The 11,762-nt window shown below is 43.8% G+C and overlaps 1 protein-coding gene and 1 non-coding gene across 3 annotated transcripts in view; one reads left to right on the top strand and one right to left on the bottom strand.

Annotated features, from left to right (window-relative positions):
• Window positions 1-2,198: 2,198 nt before the first annotated feature.
• ACSM1 (acyl-CoA synthetase medium chain family member 1) overlaps window positions 2,199-11,762 on the bottom strand; it is an 87,345-nt gene continuing 77,781 nt past the window's right edge. For both annotated transcript variants that reach the window (XM_055561541.1, XM_055561542.1), the window contains exons 9-14: window positions 10,393-10,473; window positions 9,750-9,851; window positions 6,905-7,032; window positions 5,888-5,987; window positions 3,934-4,053; window positions 2,199-2,495 (exon numbers count right to left, since the gene is read on the bottom strand). In XM_055561541.1, the coding sequence (XP_055417516.1) occupies window positions 2,409-2,495; window positions 3,934-4,053; window positions 5,888-5,987; window positions 6,905-7,032; window positions 9,750-9,851; window positions 10,393-10,473 (618 nt within the window). In that variant the 3' untranslated portion in view covers window positions 2,199-2,408. The remainder of the gene's footprint in view (window positions 2,496-3,933; window positions 4,054-5,887; window positions 5,988-6,904; window positions 7,033-9,749; window positions 9,852-10,392; window positions 10,474-11,762) is intronic.
• Window positions 6,417-6,489, top strand: TRNAG-UCC (transfer RNA glycine (anticodon UCC)). Its single transcript has one exon. It is a non-coding gene; the product is annotated as a tRNA-Gly (tRNA).

The following is an 11,762-nucleotide window of genomic DNA, read 5'->3' as shown; positions in this document are numbered from 1 at the left end:
TGGCACCCCACTCCAGTACTCTTGTTTGGAAAATCCCATGGATGGAGGAATCTGGTAGGCTGCGGTCCATGGGGTCCCTAAGAGTCGGACACGACTGAGCGACTTCACTTTCACTTTTCACTTTCATGTATTGGAGAAGGAAATGGCAACCCACTCCAGTGTTCTTGCCTGGAGAATCCCAGGGACAGGGGAGCCTGGTGGGCTGCCGTCTATGGGGTCGCACAGAGTCGGACACGACTGATGGGACTTAGCAGCAGCAGCAGCAGCAGCTGCCGGCATGTTTGTTTTGTGCCTCCATAAAATATGTGTGGGTCTGTCCTATGCGATTATTTCCCATGGCCCTGAGTATGTGCACCTGTGTGTGTGTGCGTGTGTGTGTTCCCCTCAGAGTGTTGTTGCCTTTGTTGGTCTGCATGTAAGCCATACATGAGCCCACCACCTGAGTCCCCAGGGGAGGCTGGGGGGATTCTGTGCCTAGTGTCTCCATGTCTGTGGTGTCTGTGTATTTCCTTATGAGTCTGTATATCTGTGCACCTCAAAAGAGGGCAGCTGCAGAGGGGATCTGCCTATCGGTGACCCCCAGGAATGGGTGAGAAGGGTGACAGTGTGTGCTTTCCTCACTCCCAGATTCAACCTCTTCTTCCTCCATTCCTTCTGCCTCCCACTTGCTCCTTGAAAGAAAAGCTATGGCCAACCTACACAGCGTATTAAAAAGCAGAGACATCACTTTGCTGACAAAGGTCTGTCTTGTCAAAGCTATGGTTTTTCCAGGAGTCATGTATGGATATGAGAGTTGGACTATAAAGAAAGCTGTGTGTGAAGAATTGATGCTTTTGAACTGTGGTGTTAGAGAACTCTTGAGAGTCCTTTGGACTGAAAGGAGACCAAACCAGTCAACCCTAAAGGAAATCAGTCCTGAAGCTGATACTCCAGTACTTTGGCCATCTGATGTGAAGAGCTGACTCATTAGAAAAGACCCTGACTGGGAAAGATTGAAGGCAGGAGGAGAAGGGAATGACAGAGAATGAGATGGTCCACCAACTTGATGGACATGAGTATGAGCAAGCTCTGGGAGTTGGTGATGGACAGGGAAGCCTAGCGTGCTGTAGTCCATGGGGTTGCAAAGAGTTGGACATGACTGAGCGACTGAATTGAACTGCCTCAACTCCTTCCAGCCTCTTGGTGGTTCCGTCTCAGTCTGCATGGATGAATGGAGTGAAGGATTAGTTCACAGAATCACAGGCCAAGGGGATCAGAGGGCCCTGGATGGCATAATAAGGAGGGATGTCTGGGGAGGATTTTGGGCCCCTGGGCAGAGGCTGGGGAACAAAGCTCCTGGGTCCCTTGGAAGAGCTGGTGGAGTCCTGCAGGACTCCTGGGTCCCCAGAGGGTAGGACTCTCACTCACCTGTGCTGACCCCAGCTCAATCTGCAAGCACCAACATCAGCATTATCAGTCGGGGGAGAGGCAGCGGATCCACTGGATGGTGGCAGATGAGAAGTGTAGCCACCAAGCTGGGCTGCCCTCCCCTCTACTCCATTCCTTAGACACCACAAATGCCCTGCCTCCTGCCTCACTCTCTAGTTGGGCAGAGGCAAGCCAGACCCCTGGGGCCCCACAGATTGTCCTCCTAGACCTCCAGCTCCTGGTCATTGAATGAGTGTGAGGGGTCACCCAGAGTCTCTGGAACTAGGAGGGAGAATCAGGCCCTGGGGGCAATCTTTGATGGGGATTCTGGGAATTACAGAGGGCCAGCACTTAGCTATGGTGTTAGAGAAGACTCTTGTGAGTCCCTTGGACTGCAAGGAGATCAAACCAGTCAATCCTAAAGGAAATCAGTCCTGAATATTCATTGGAAGGACTGATGCTGAGGCTGAAGCCACCTGATGCAAAGAACTGACTCATTGAAAAAGACCCTGATGCTGGGAAAGATTGAAGGCAGGAGAAGAAGGGGATGACAGAGGATGAAATGGTTGGATGGCATCACTGACTTGATGGACATGAGTTTGAGCAAGCTCAGGGAGTTGGTGTTGGACAGGGGAGCCTGGCATGCTGCAGTCCATGGGTCGCATAGAGTGGGACATGAGTGAGTGACTGAACTGAACTGAGCATTTAGCACAAGATTTCTCAAAATAAACACACAACAGAGTCACTGTTGATGTTAACTCAAATATTTTATTTCCTTTCTGAGTGCTCACCTGGGAAATCTGAGAGGAACAGGGAACTTGAAGAAAGGATAGTGATTGATATTAATTTAAAAGTGCCAAAATGCTGGAATGTTGGCCTTCCTGGTTCTCTTTCAAGTCACCGCTCTCAACATTCCTCTCCTCATCCTCACTATCATGAGGAAACTGAGGCAGTTAGGAATTTGGCCAAGATCACAGGATGACTTCAGAGCTTATTGCCAACTACTTCTGACCAAACTCCTTCTTCCGAAGCTCACTTCTCTTTATCTTGCCAGTGATGGTTTTGGGCAGCTCTGAGACAAACTCCACCTGGATGAAGATAAAGCAAACCCATTCCAATTGAGTTCCCCTGACCCCCATCATTTTCTATCAGTTCCCAGCAGCTCTCCTCCTTTGCCCCTTCACAGACCCCCAGACAGGTGGACACCATGGGACAGTCTGGTTCCACCATTTTTGGGGTCCACCATTTTTGTCAAATTCTTCTCCTACCCTCTGAAGTTGGATGCAGCCCTTTGATGTACTTTGGCCAATGAAATATGAGTAGGAGTGAAGTATGCCACCTCTAATAAAAAAGTTGGGAATCATTGAGACAGGCCACCTTCTCTGTGCATCTCTTCTAGTACTCTGGCAGGTACCTACAAGGCAGTTGCTCCTTTATCCTGGTCCCAAGATGAGAAGATGTGGAACAAAGGCCCCAGGAAAGCCATGGTGGACAAGTGGCATGAGCAAGAAAGACATCCTCCTTGTTACAATCCACTACAAATTTGCGGCTGTTTGTTACCCACAGTAACATCTAACCCTTCTTAACTGCTGCTGCTGCTAAGTCGCTTCAGTCGTGTCCAACTCTGTGCGAACCCATAGACGGCAGCCCACCAGGTTCCCCCTTCCCTGGCATTCTCTGGGCAAGAACACTGGAGTGGGTTGCCGTTTCCTTCTCCAATGCATGAAAGTGAAAAGTGAAAATGAAGTTGTTCAGTCGTGTCCGACTCTTCATGACCCCATGGACTGCAGCCTACCAGGCTCCTCCGTCCATGGGATTTTCCAGGCAAGAGTACTGGAGTGGGTTGCCATTGCCTTCTCCAACAAATAGTATAGTATTATATATATTCTTTCATAGCCTGCATTTTTATCTCAATAATATATTGTCATGATATTTTTATGTTAAAAATAAAAATCACATTTTAAGTTGCAGAATAATATTAAATTTCTTGAATAATTTAATCCTTTCTCTATTGTTGAGCATTTTTTGTATGTTGTTCATGGCATTTAAAACAAATGAAGTTGAATAAAAAGTATCAGAATGTATTACATGTTGTTAGGATAAATATCGTTTTGCTAATTTTTCTTTGTTATGTATGTATATGTATACTGGATTGCAATATAAAATGTATATTTCACTACAAATAATGTTTTTCAAAAGTTTGGAAGTTGCTGATTTGGATGTCTTTTTCAAATTTTGAAAGATTATAAATAATTTACGTGGATATCTTTGGACAATTGTCTAATATTTTTTCTTTAGGTTGACATGCCAGCAATGGATGAGTTTCTGACACAGGATAGAGGTTCTATCCAATTAAGTGGGCTCCCCCACATGCATAAACTGAAAAGCTTCTTCTGTAGGCAAAACTTTTAATTCTCTTGGGTGCTTATGCTTCACCCCAGCTACACTACATCCTATGAGACTGAGGCAGTGGAATCCCCAGAAGCGCTCAAAGGGACCAGACCCCATCCAGCTGCTCTCACTCACCTTCCTCGGGTACTTGTATGGGGCTGTCACTGACTTCACATGCTGCTGCAGCTCCTTGGTGAGCTCGTCTGGGTCACGGCACGAGAATTCTGAGTTCAGGACAATAAATGCTTTCACTACCTGTAGTAAAGAACCAGCGTGGAGACTCAGTTCAAAAAGTAAATGCTTGGCACTTCCAGGGGTTAAGACTCTCCTCTGAAGCAGAGGGCAGTGCTCCATCCCTGGTCAGGGAACTAAAATCCCACATACTATACCGCACTGCGTGGCCAAAAATAAAACAAAGGGTAAATGCTCATTGCATTAATGGAAAAACAAATGGACAGTTGAGCTTTTAGAAATCTGAATACTTCTGATTTCCACTTTTTGCCCTGGAAAAGTCACTTAACTTCTCTTAATCTCAATTTCCTTTCCTGTGAAATGGGGAGAGAAGAGGTTCATTCTTCATCAGGTTTATCTAAAGATCCCATGAGATAATGCATATAAAACATGAAGGTAGTTTAAATTTATCTGCATGCCTCTCATTGTTATCACCATTTTCACTAGGTAGGTAGAGTTCTATGGACATTTAATAATTGTTAAAACTTGGCACTTAATAAATGTTGGTAATCTACTAGTTTCATATTATTACTTATGTCTTCATTTAATTTCACAGGGATTGTACACAGAAGGTGTTCAATGAACACTTGCTGAATCAATGAATGTATCCTCTAGACCCAGAGTCCTCAATTTCCCTTTTGACTCTACCACTCATTAGCTGCGTAATCCAGACAAGTTATTTAACCTCTTCATGCCTCTGTTTCCTTCTCTGTAAAAAGGTATGACGAGTCCTTAATTCATTGTGCTCTGTGAGGGATAAATAAACTGGTGCATAGAAAGGGTACCATTTCATACCAGTCAGAATGGCTGCGATCCAAAAGTCTACAAGTAATAAATGCTGGAGAGGGTGTGGAGAAAAGGGAACCCTCTTACACTGTTGGTGGGAATGCAAACTAGTACAGCCACTATGGAGAACAGTGTGGAGATTCCTTAAAAAACTGGAAATAGACCTGCCTTATGATCCAGCAATCCCACTGCTGGGCATACACACTGAGGAAACCAGAAGGGAAAGAGACACGAGTACCCCAATGTTCATCGCAGCACTGTTTATAATAGCCAGGACATGGAAGCGACCTAGATGTCCATCAGCAGATGAATGGATAAGCAAGCTGTGGTACATATACACAATGGAGTATTATTCAGCCATTAAAAAGAATACATTTGAATCAGTTCTAATGAGGTGGATGAAACTGGAGCCTATTATACAGAGTGAAGTAAGCCAGAAAAAAAAACACCAATACAGTATACTAACGCATATATATGGAATTTAGAAAGATGGTAACAATAATCCTGTGTACGAGACAGCAAAAGAGACACTGATGTATAGAACAGTCTTATGGACTCTGTGGGAGAGGGAGAGGGTGGGAAGATTTGGGAGAATGGCATTGAAACATATAAAATATCATGTATGAAATGAGTTGCCAGTCCAGGTTCGATGCACGATACTGGATGCTTGGGGCTGGTGCACTGGGACGACCCAGAGGGATGGAATGGGGAGGGAGGAGGGAGGAGGGTTCAGGATGGGGAACACATGTATACCTGTGGCGGATTCATTTTGATATTTGGCAAAACTAATACAGTTATGTAAAGTTTAAAAATAAAATTAAAAATATAAAAAAAAAAAAAAAAAAAGAAAGGGTTCATTAACTCCTAGATGGCATCAGCAGCTGCATTCCCTATCAGCATCATTTCAGTCACAGATGAGGCCACAGTGCCCCCTGATGTCCACATAGTGTAAGTGCACATGTACACTGCCCTCCCTCCACCCAAGGCTGGGTAGGTATGGGCCTGGACCATGCATGGACATGTCTTCCCAGTCCCACACCCAGCCACGATGACCCCATGTCTTCCTCCTCACCTCCCCTCGAAACGGGTCCGGGCTGCTCACCACAGCAGACTCAGCCACCGCTGGGTGCTCTGCCAGGGCATTCTCTACTTCTGCGGGCCCAATGCGGTATCTGCAGGACCAATGGTTCCTTCTGAGCAAATTCCAGGGCTAGGGTGACCCAGGCCCTCAGGTCTCACCTTTTGGAGAGATACATCTTCCCCTGGCACAGAGGGGAACTATCACAGGGAGCCAGAGGCCTGTGCAAAGGCTGTGTCAGAGGACTGAAATGTGGATTCCTGAAGTCGAGCAGCTTCCTCTGGCATGAAAACTCTTTATCTTCAACATTTGTTGAAATTTTACATCCTGTTCCTAAACTATTAATGTGTCATTTTATTTCCTTTATAAATTATTTAAGACTTAGGAACAACAGAATTGGAGTCAGACCGTTTTAGTTTAAATCTGGGCTGCACCCTCTACTGTCTTGGAAACTTCAGGCAAGTTTTTTTCCACTGGTCACTGATTCAGTTTCCTCAAGTAAAATGAGCATAATCAAGGGAATTCCCTGGTGGTTCAGTGGTTAGGACTCTGTGCTTCCACTGCCAAGGGCATGGGTTCAATTCCCACTCAGGGAAATAAGATCCCTCATGCTGCACAGTGTGGGCCTCCTCCCCTAAAATTAAAAAAAAAAAAAAAAATAGAATGGGCATAGTCACATCTGCCTTCTGGCATTGAGAAGTGGATTGTATAAAACATTGCACAGAGCGCTGTCACATAATACATATTCCATAAAGGTGAATTTTATTATTGTTGTTGTTACGTTTTTTTTGTGGTGTGTGCTTCATCAGAGGAGCACACAGAATAAGCTCCCTCAGCAAAGAGGGACCAAAGTAAAGTTTTCCTTCCCAGTCCCTTTAAATTGCATGATGACTTACCGTGGTTCAGAACTAGTCTGAGAGTCCACCACCAATGCATGAAGGATCTGGGCAAGCTAGATCCCACGAGGCATATGAGAGTGATACCTTCTGGCTCAGGGTCAGCTACACCTACCCAGATGCATTGATGACATCGTCACTCCTCCCAAGGAACCAGAAGTAGCCCTCTTCGTCAATAGTTGCTCTGTCCCCAGTGTTATAAAAGTCCCCACATTCCACTTCAGCTGTTTTCTTTGGGTCATTCTGCAAAGAGAACAGCACTCCTTTGTTGAAAGCAATGAGTTTAGAGATGATGAGCCTCAACACAGGGTTCAGATACTGGCTTCAAATCCTGCTCTACCTGACTTGGGCAGTTTTTATATCTCTCTATTTTCATTGCATGCAAGCACTCAATGCATGCTACTGGTAAAATAGTGAACAATACTAAGCAAATTTTAAGAGCATTAAAAAAAATAACAACTCAGTTTTGTGTGGTACTCCAGTAGAATAAAATTTCTACTAGAGTATAATTCCATTTATTTTATTCACTCTTATAAGTTCAGCATTCACAGTGCCTGGACAGATGGGAGGTGTCAATAAATGTTTGCTGAATGAATTTTCTTCTCAAAATATTACCTATTTGAGCCTCACACAAAGACTATGAAAATGGTGTCTTAATTAAACTTTGAAGATAATTGTATATTTGCATGCAGTTATGAGAAATAATTGGGTTTCTCTGGTGGCTCAGATGGTAAAGAATCCACTTGTGAAGTGAGAGACCTGGGTTCGATCCCTGGGTTAGGAATATCCCCTGGAGGAGGAAATGGCAACCTACTCCAGTATTCTTGCCTGGAGAATCCCCATGGGCAGAGGAGCCTGGCAGCGTACAGTCCATGGGGTTGCAAAGAGTTGGACACAACTAAACGACTAAGCACAGCATAAGAAATAATATGGGCTTCCCTAGTGGCTCAGATGGTAAAGAATCTGCCTGCAATGTAGGAGACCCAGGTTCAATCCCTGGGTTGGGAAGATTCTCTGGAGAAGGAAATGGCAACCAGCTCCAGTATTCCTGCCTGAAGAATTCCATGGACAGAGGAGCCTGGCGGGCTACAGTCCATAGGGTCCCAAAGAGTTGGACATGACTAAGCAACTAACACTTTCACTTTCATATGAAATAATAAGAGCGATCTTACCTACCTTTACATGGTTTCTCCCCATAGTAACATCTTGCAAAAATAATGTTCACTATCACAACTAGGACATTGATATTGATCCCATCCACAGATCTTACTCAGATTTTTTATCTGCACTCATATGTGTGGAAAAAGATATTCCTTTCAATTAGGAGCCAAAAGAGAGCTGAGGTAGCTATCTAATAGTAAACAAAGTAAACTTGAAGTTAAATGTGTTACAGGTGATAAGAAAAGGATATTATATATTGAAAAAAGGGTTAACTCACCAAGACTATATAATGTTTAGAAGCAAATACACATTTAACAGCCTAGTACCAAATATTTGATGCAAACACTGACAGGGAGAAATCAGAATTATATAAAGGGAGAAATCAGAATAATATAAAGTAAACATTGACAGAATTCAAGGGAGAAATACACAGTTCTATAATAAAAATTGAAGAGTTCAATATATTACTTTCAATAATGGATAGAACAACCACATGGAAGGGGAGTAGGGAGCTACAGTTCAGTGGGAACAGAATTTCTTCTGGGGATGGTGAAATTTTTCTGCAGATGCATAGGGGTGATGGTTGTGCAATATTCTAAATTTTACTCAGTGCTACTGAATTGTATGCTCAAGAACAGTGAAAAGAGTAAACTTTATGTTACATGTATGTATATATTTTACTTCAAGAAAAAGGAAATGAAAGAACAGAATATAAACCAACAAATCTTAATGGAACAGTGATGTCTCTTTGCCATGAGAACATGTGAAATGGGAGAGATCGATGTGGCCATATGTGAAGACATTTTTGCAAAATAAAATACGTCATGTACAATTTTTTTAAAGTAATTTCTCTTGACCACCCCAGTTCAATTTCACAAGAATCTCTGTGGTTGGATCCTACCATTTAAAAAATATTTCCTCAAATCATTCTAACTTGTAAACAGGATTAAGAACTGATGATCTGTATGCCTGTTACTCTGTGGTTCTCTTTTATCCAACCTTTAAATTGTGCTACTGAGAATAAGGCTAAGACGTGCATATTTGCTTCTCAGCATAGGCCCATGAGAGAACCAGGATTCCCTTCCCACTTCAGGCCATAAGACGCCAGTGGCTGTGACTTTACAGAAAGGAGATGGAGGCTGAGATCAGTTTCAGGGCTTGTCTACACTTCCACAGTCAATCTTGGAAGCTAAGAATTTCCTTTCGGTGGCCACTGCTAGCCAGAATTTGTCTGATGAAGAGTTATAGCAGGTTTCCTTATATTTATTATAGATTCCTTTATTGTAGATTTCTCTAATCTCTGAATTTCTCATTTAGAGTTTGGGGCCTAAAACACAACACCTTGAACTCTAATCCTGCCATTTATTTTGTCTTGGGGAAAACATGTCAAGTTTTCAATATGCAGTTTCTTCCTCTGAAATAGGGGATAAAGACACCCCTGGAGGCTCAGCAAGATTTAATAGATTTGTGTCCATCCTGTTGGTAGTAGGCTGGTATGATTTGAACCCATTCAAAGGCAACATTCTTAACTGTAAGAGTTGGACTTCAAGTCTGTTGGTTCTGAAGTTAAGCTGTTTTCTACTCCATTAGTCATCCTGTAAGTGTCAGATGGGTTATGATAGAAAGGGATGTGAGATTAAGAGCTTTGAGATTAATTAGAACAGATTTCATTGACCTGGCGTGAATAAAGGAAGATGGAAGACGTTTCAGAATGCAGAGTTGAGTTTAGTCTGTTATCACCTACACAACTCCCTGTGAGGATTCTTGGAGCTATTTGGAAGCAGATGGTGTGTTCTTACCTCATAGTACATGAAGAGGCCTATGGGCCTGGTGGGCTTGATCCTGATGCCAATGTTTCCTTCCATGTTGGGAGGCTGGATATTGCCCTTGTCATCAATGATCTAGAGCAAGAGATCTGTGAATCCCACCCTGCAAGGATCCCCAACATTCCTGCCCCACTCAAATATTGCCTGGCCTATTCATGTGACACAGTAGGGGTAACTGGGGAAAGGGGTTGTGATACAGGAGCCCTCTCAGAAAATAATAAAACTGTCAGAAGTCTTTGAAGCCAGCAAATGGAGAAATCCAAGTCATGGGTGAATCTATTTGTTTCATAGATATATACACATCCCAAATGTGTCTTCAAGCTAGAAAATATGGATCAGGAAAGACTAAAAGCACCAGTAGTGGAGAGAGCCTCCAGCGCTACAATAAGTACTCTTTCTCCAGGCTGGGTGAGCGAGGCCTCTGGCCATCCTGGAAAGCTGCACTCATGCCCAGGACATTTCTCATCAGAAACCTCCCCAGGAAATTAGAGGAAATGTAGGCAGAGAGTAGAAAGGACAACTGGGAGGCATGGCTGGTTCTGTCATCTCCTGCCACACAATGGTCTAATCTTAGCCAAACACTAACTGCTCTCTGCCAATATCTTTCCCATCAAACCTGAATGTCAAAGGGTGGGATGGCCTTCCCCATGGAACCTGGCTTGATCTTCATCCCCCGGAGAGTGCCACAGCTTATTCCCTGTTTACAAAAGAAGAGAACTGGAGTTGGCCAAGAGTCTAGGCTGATCACAAAGCTTCAAGAATCAAACACAGCATCCATGCTCACAAATGTCATTTAATGCTGTGCAAAGAGCCCTTGTTGGGAAGCTGGAAGGCATTGACCCAACTCTAGTCAGCAGGCATTCACTGCATCTGACATGAACTGGGACTGAGCCTGATGCTGGGTCTGATTCCAGTGGGAGAGGCCAAGAAGAAGCAGAGGAGTCAGCTCCAGGCTGGGGGCATGTAATGTAGGGTGTGGAGTTCACACTTTATAATGGACATGTATCAGTGTCCCAGAGGAAGGCCATGAACCCATTTACTTGGAGCTGCCTCAACTACTCTTCAGAGTTGTGTTGAAATTATTCACATTGTTCACATTGTCCCCTTTGCACTGCCCTACTCCTTCGGTCTTCCTGATGAAGCTTTTTCCTTCTTAACGGTTCTCTAAAATATTATTTGGGCTTCCCTGGTGGCTTGGAGGTTAAAGCATCTGCCTGCAATGCGGGAAATCTGGGTTCGACCCCTGGGTCAGGAAGATCTCCTGGAGAAGGAAATGGCAACCCACTCCAGTATTCTTGCCTGGAGAATCCCACGGACGGAGGAGCCTGGTGGGCTACAGTCCACGGGGTCGCAAAGAGGTGGACACGACTGAGCGACTTCACTTTCGCTTTCAAAATATCATTCTTCCTAGAGTTAAGAGCTTTATATCCAGATAGACCACAGGTTGAATCTTGACTCCACCCTTCACTAGCCACATACCAATTAATCCCCCTTGATGTCCTCTCTGTCAAAAGAGGATAATTATAACATTTATCACTTTGAGTGCTTTTGAGTGTGAGCCAGGCACACATCAAGTATTCAGTAAACAACTACTTCTAACTATCATTCAGGTCCCAAGAAAAGTAAGTTGGAAGATTTTCTTTCTGTAGTATTTTCCCCCACACTTCCATTGTTGCCAATAGGGCATTAAGTTTGTTTTTGTTAGTCTGTTTCCCTCAGTAGATAATGAGCATTCACAGAATAGAGATGTCCCACCCATCTTTGCACCTCCAGCATCTAAACACAATATCTACCTAAAAACCAACAATGAAAACCATAAATGCAGTAGGAGTTCAGCACTGTGCCCAGAAATGTGTATAGTTTCTTCCATTTACCTTATCACAACCTGGCAAGATTGGCATTGCATTTCCATTTCAGAGATGGGAAAGCTCAACTCTGCAAGACTCGGTAATTTGCCTACAGTCTTGAAACCTGTAACTGGAAGGC

The sequence above is a fragment of the Bubalus kerabau genome, chromosome 23 (genome assembly GCF_029407905.1).
Source record: "Bubalus kerabau isolate K-KA32 ecotype Philippines breed swamp buffalo chromosome 23, PCC_UOA_SB_1v2, whole genome shotgun sequence".
NCBI lineage: Eukaryota > Metazoa > Chordata > Mammalia > Artiodactyla > Bovidae > Bubalus > Bubalus kerabau.
Note: the sequence above shows the minus strand (reverse complement) of the source record. Positions and strands in the feature narration are given on the sequence as shown.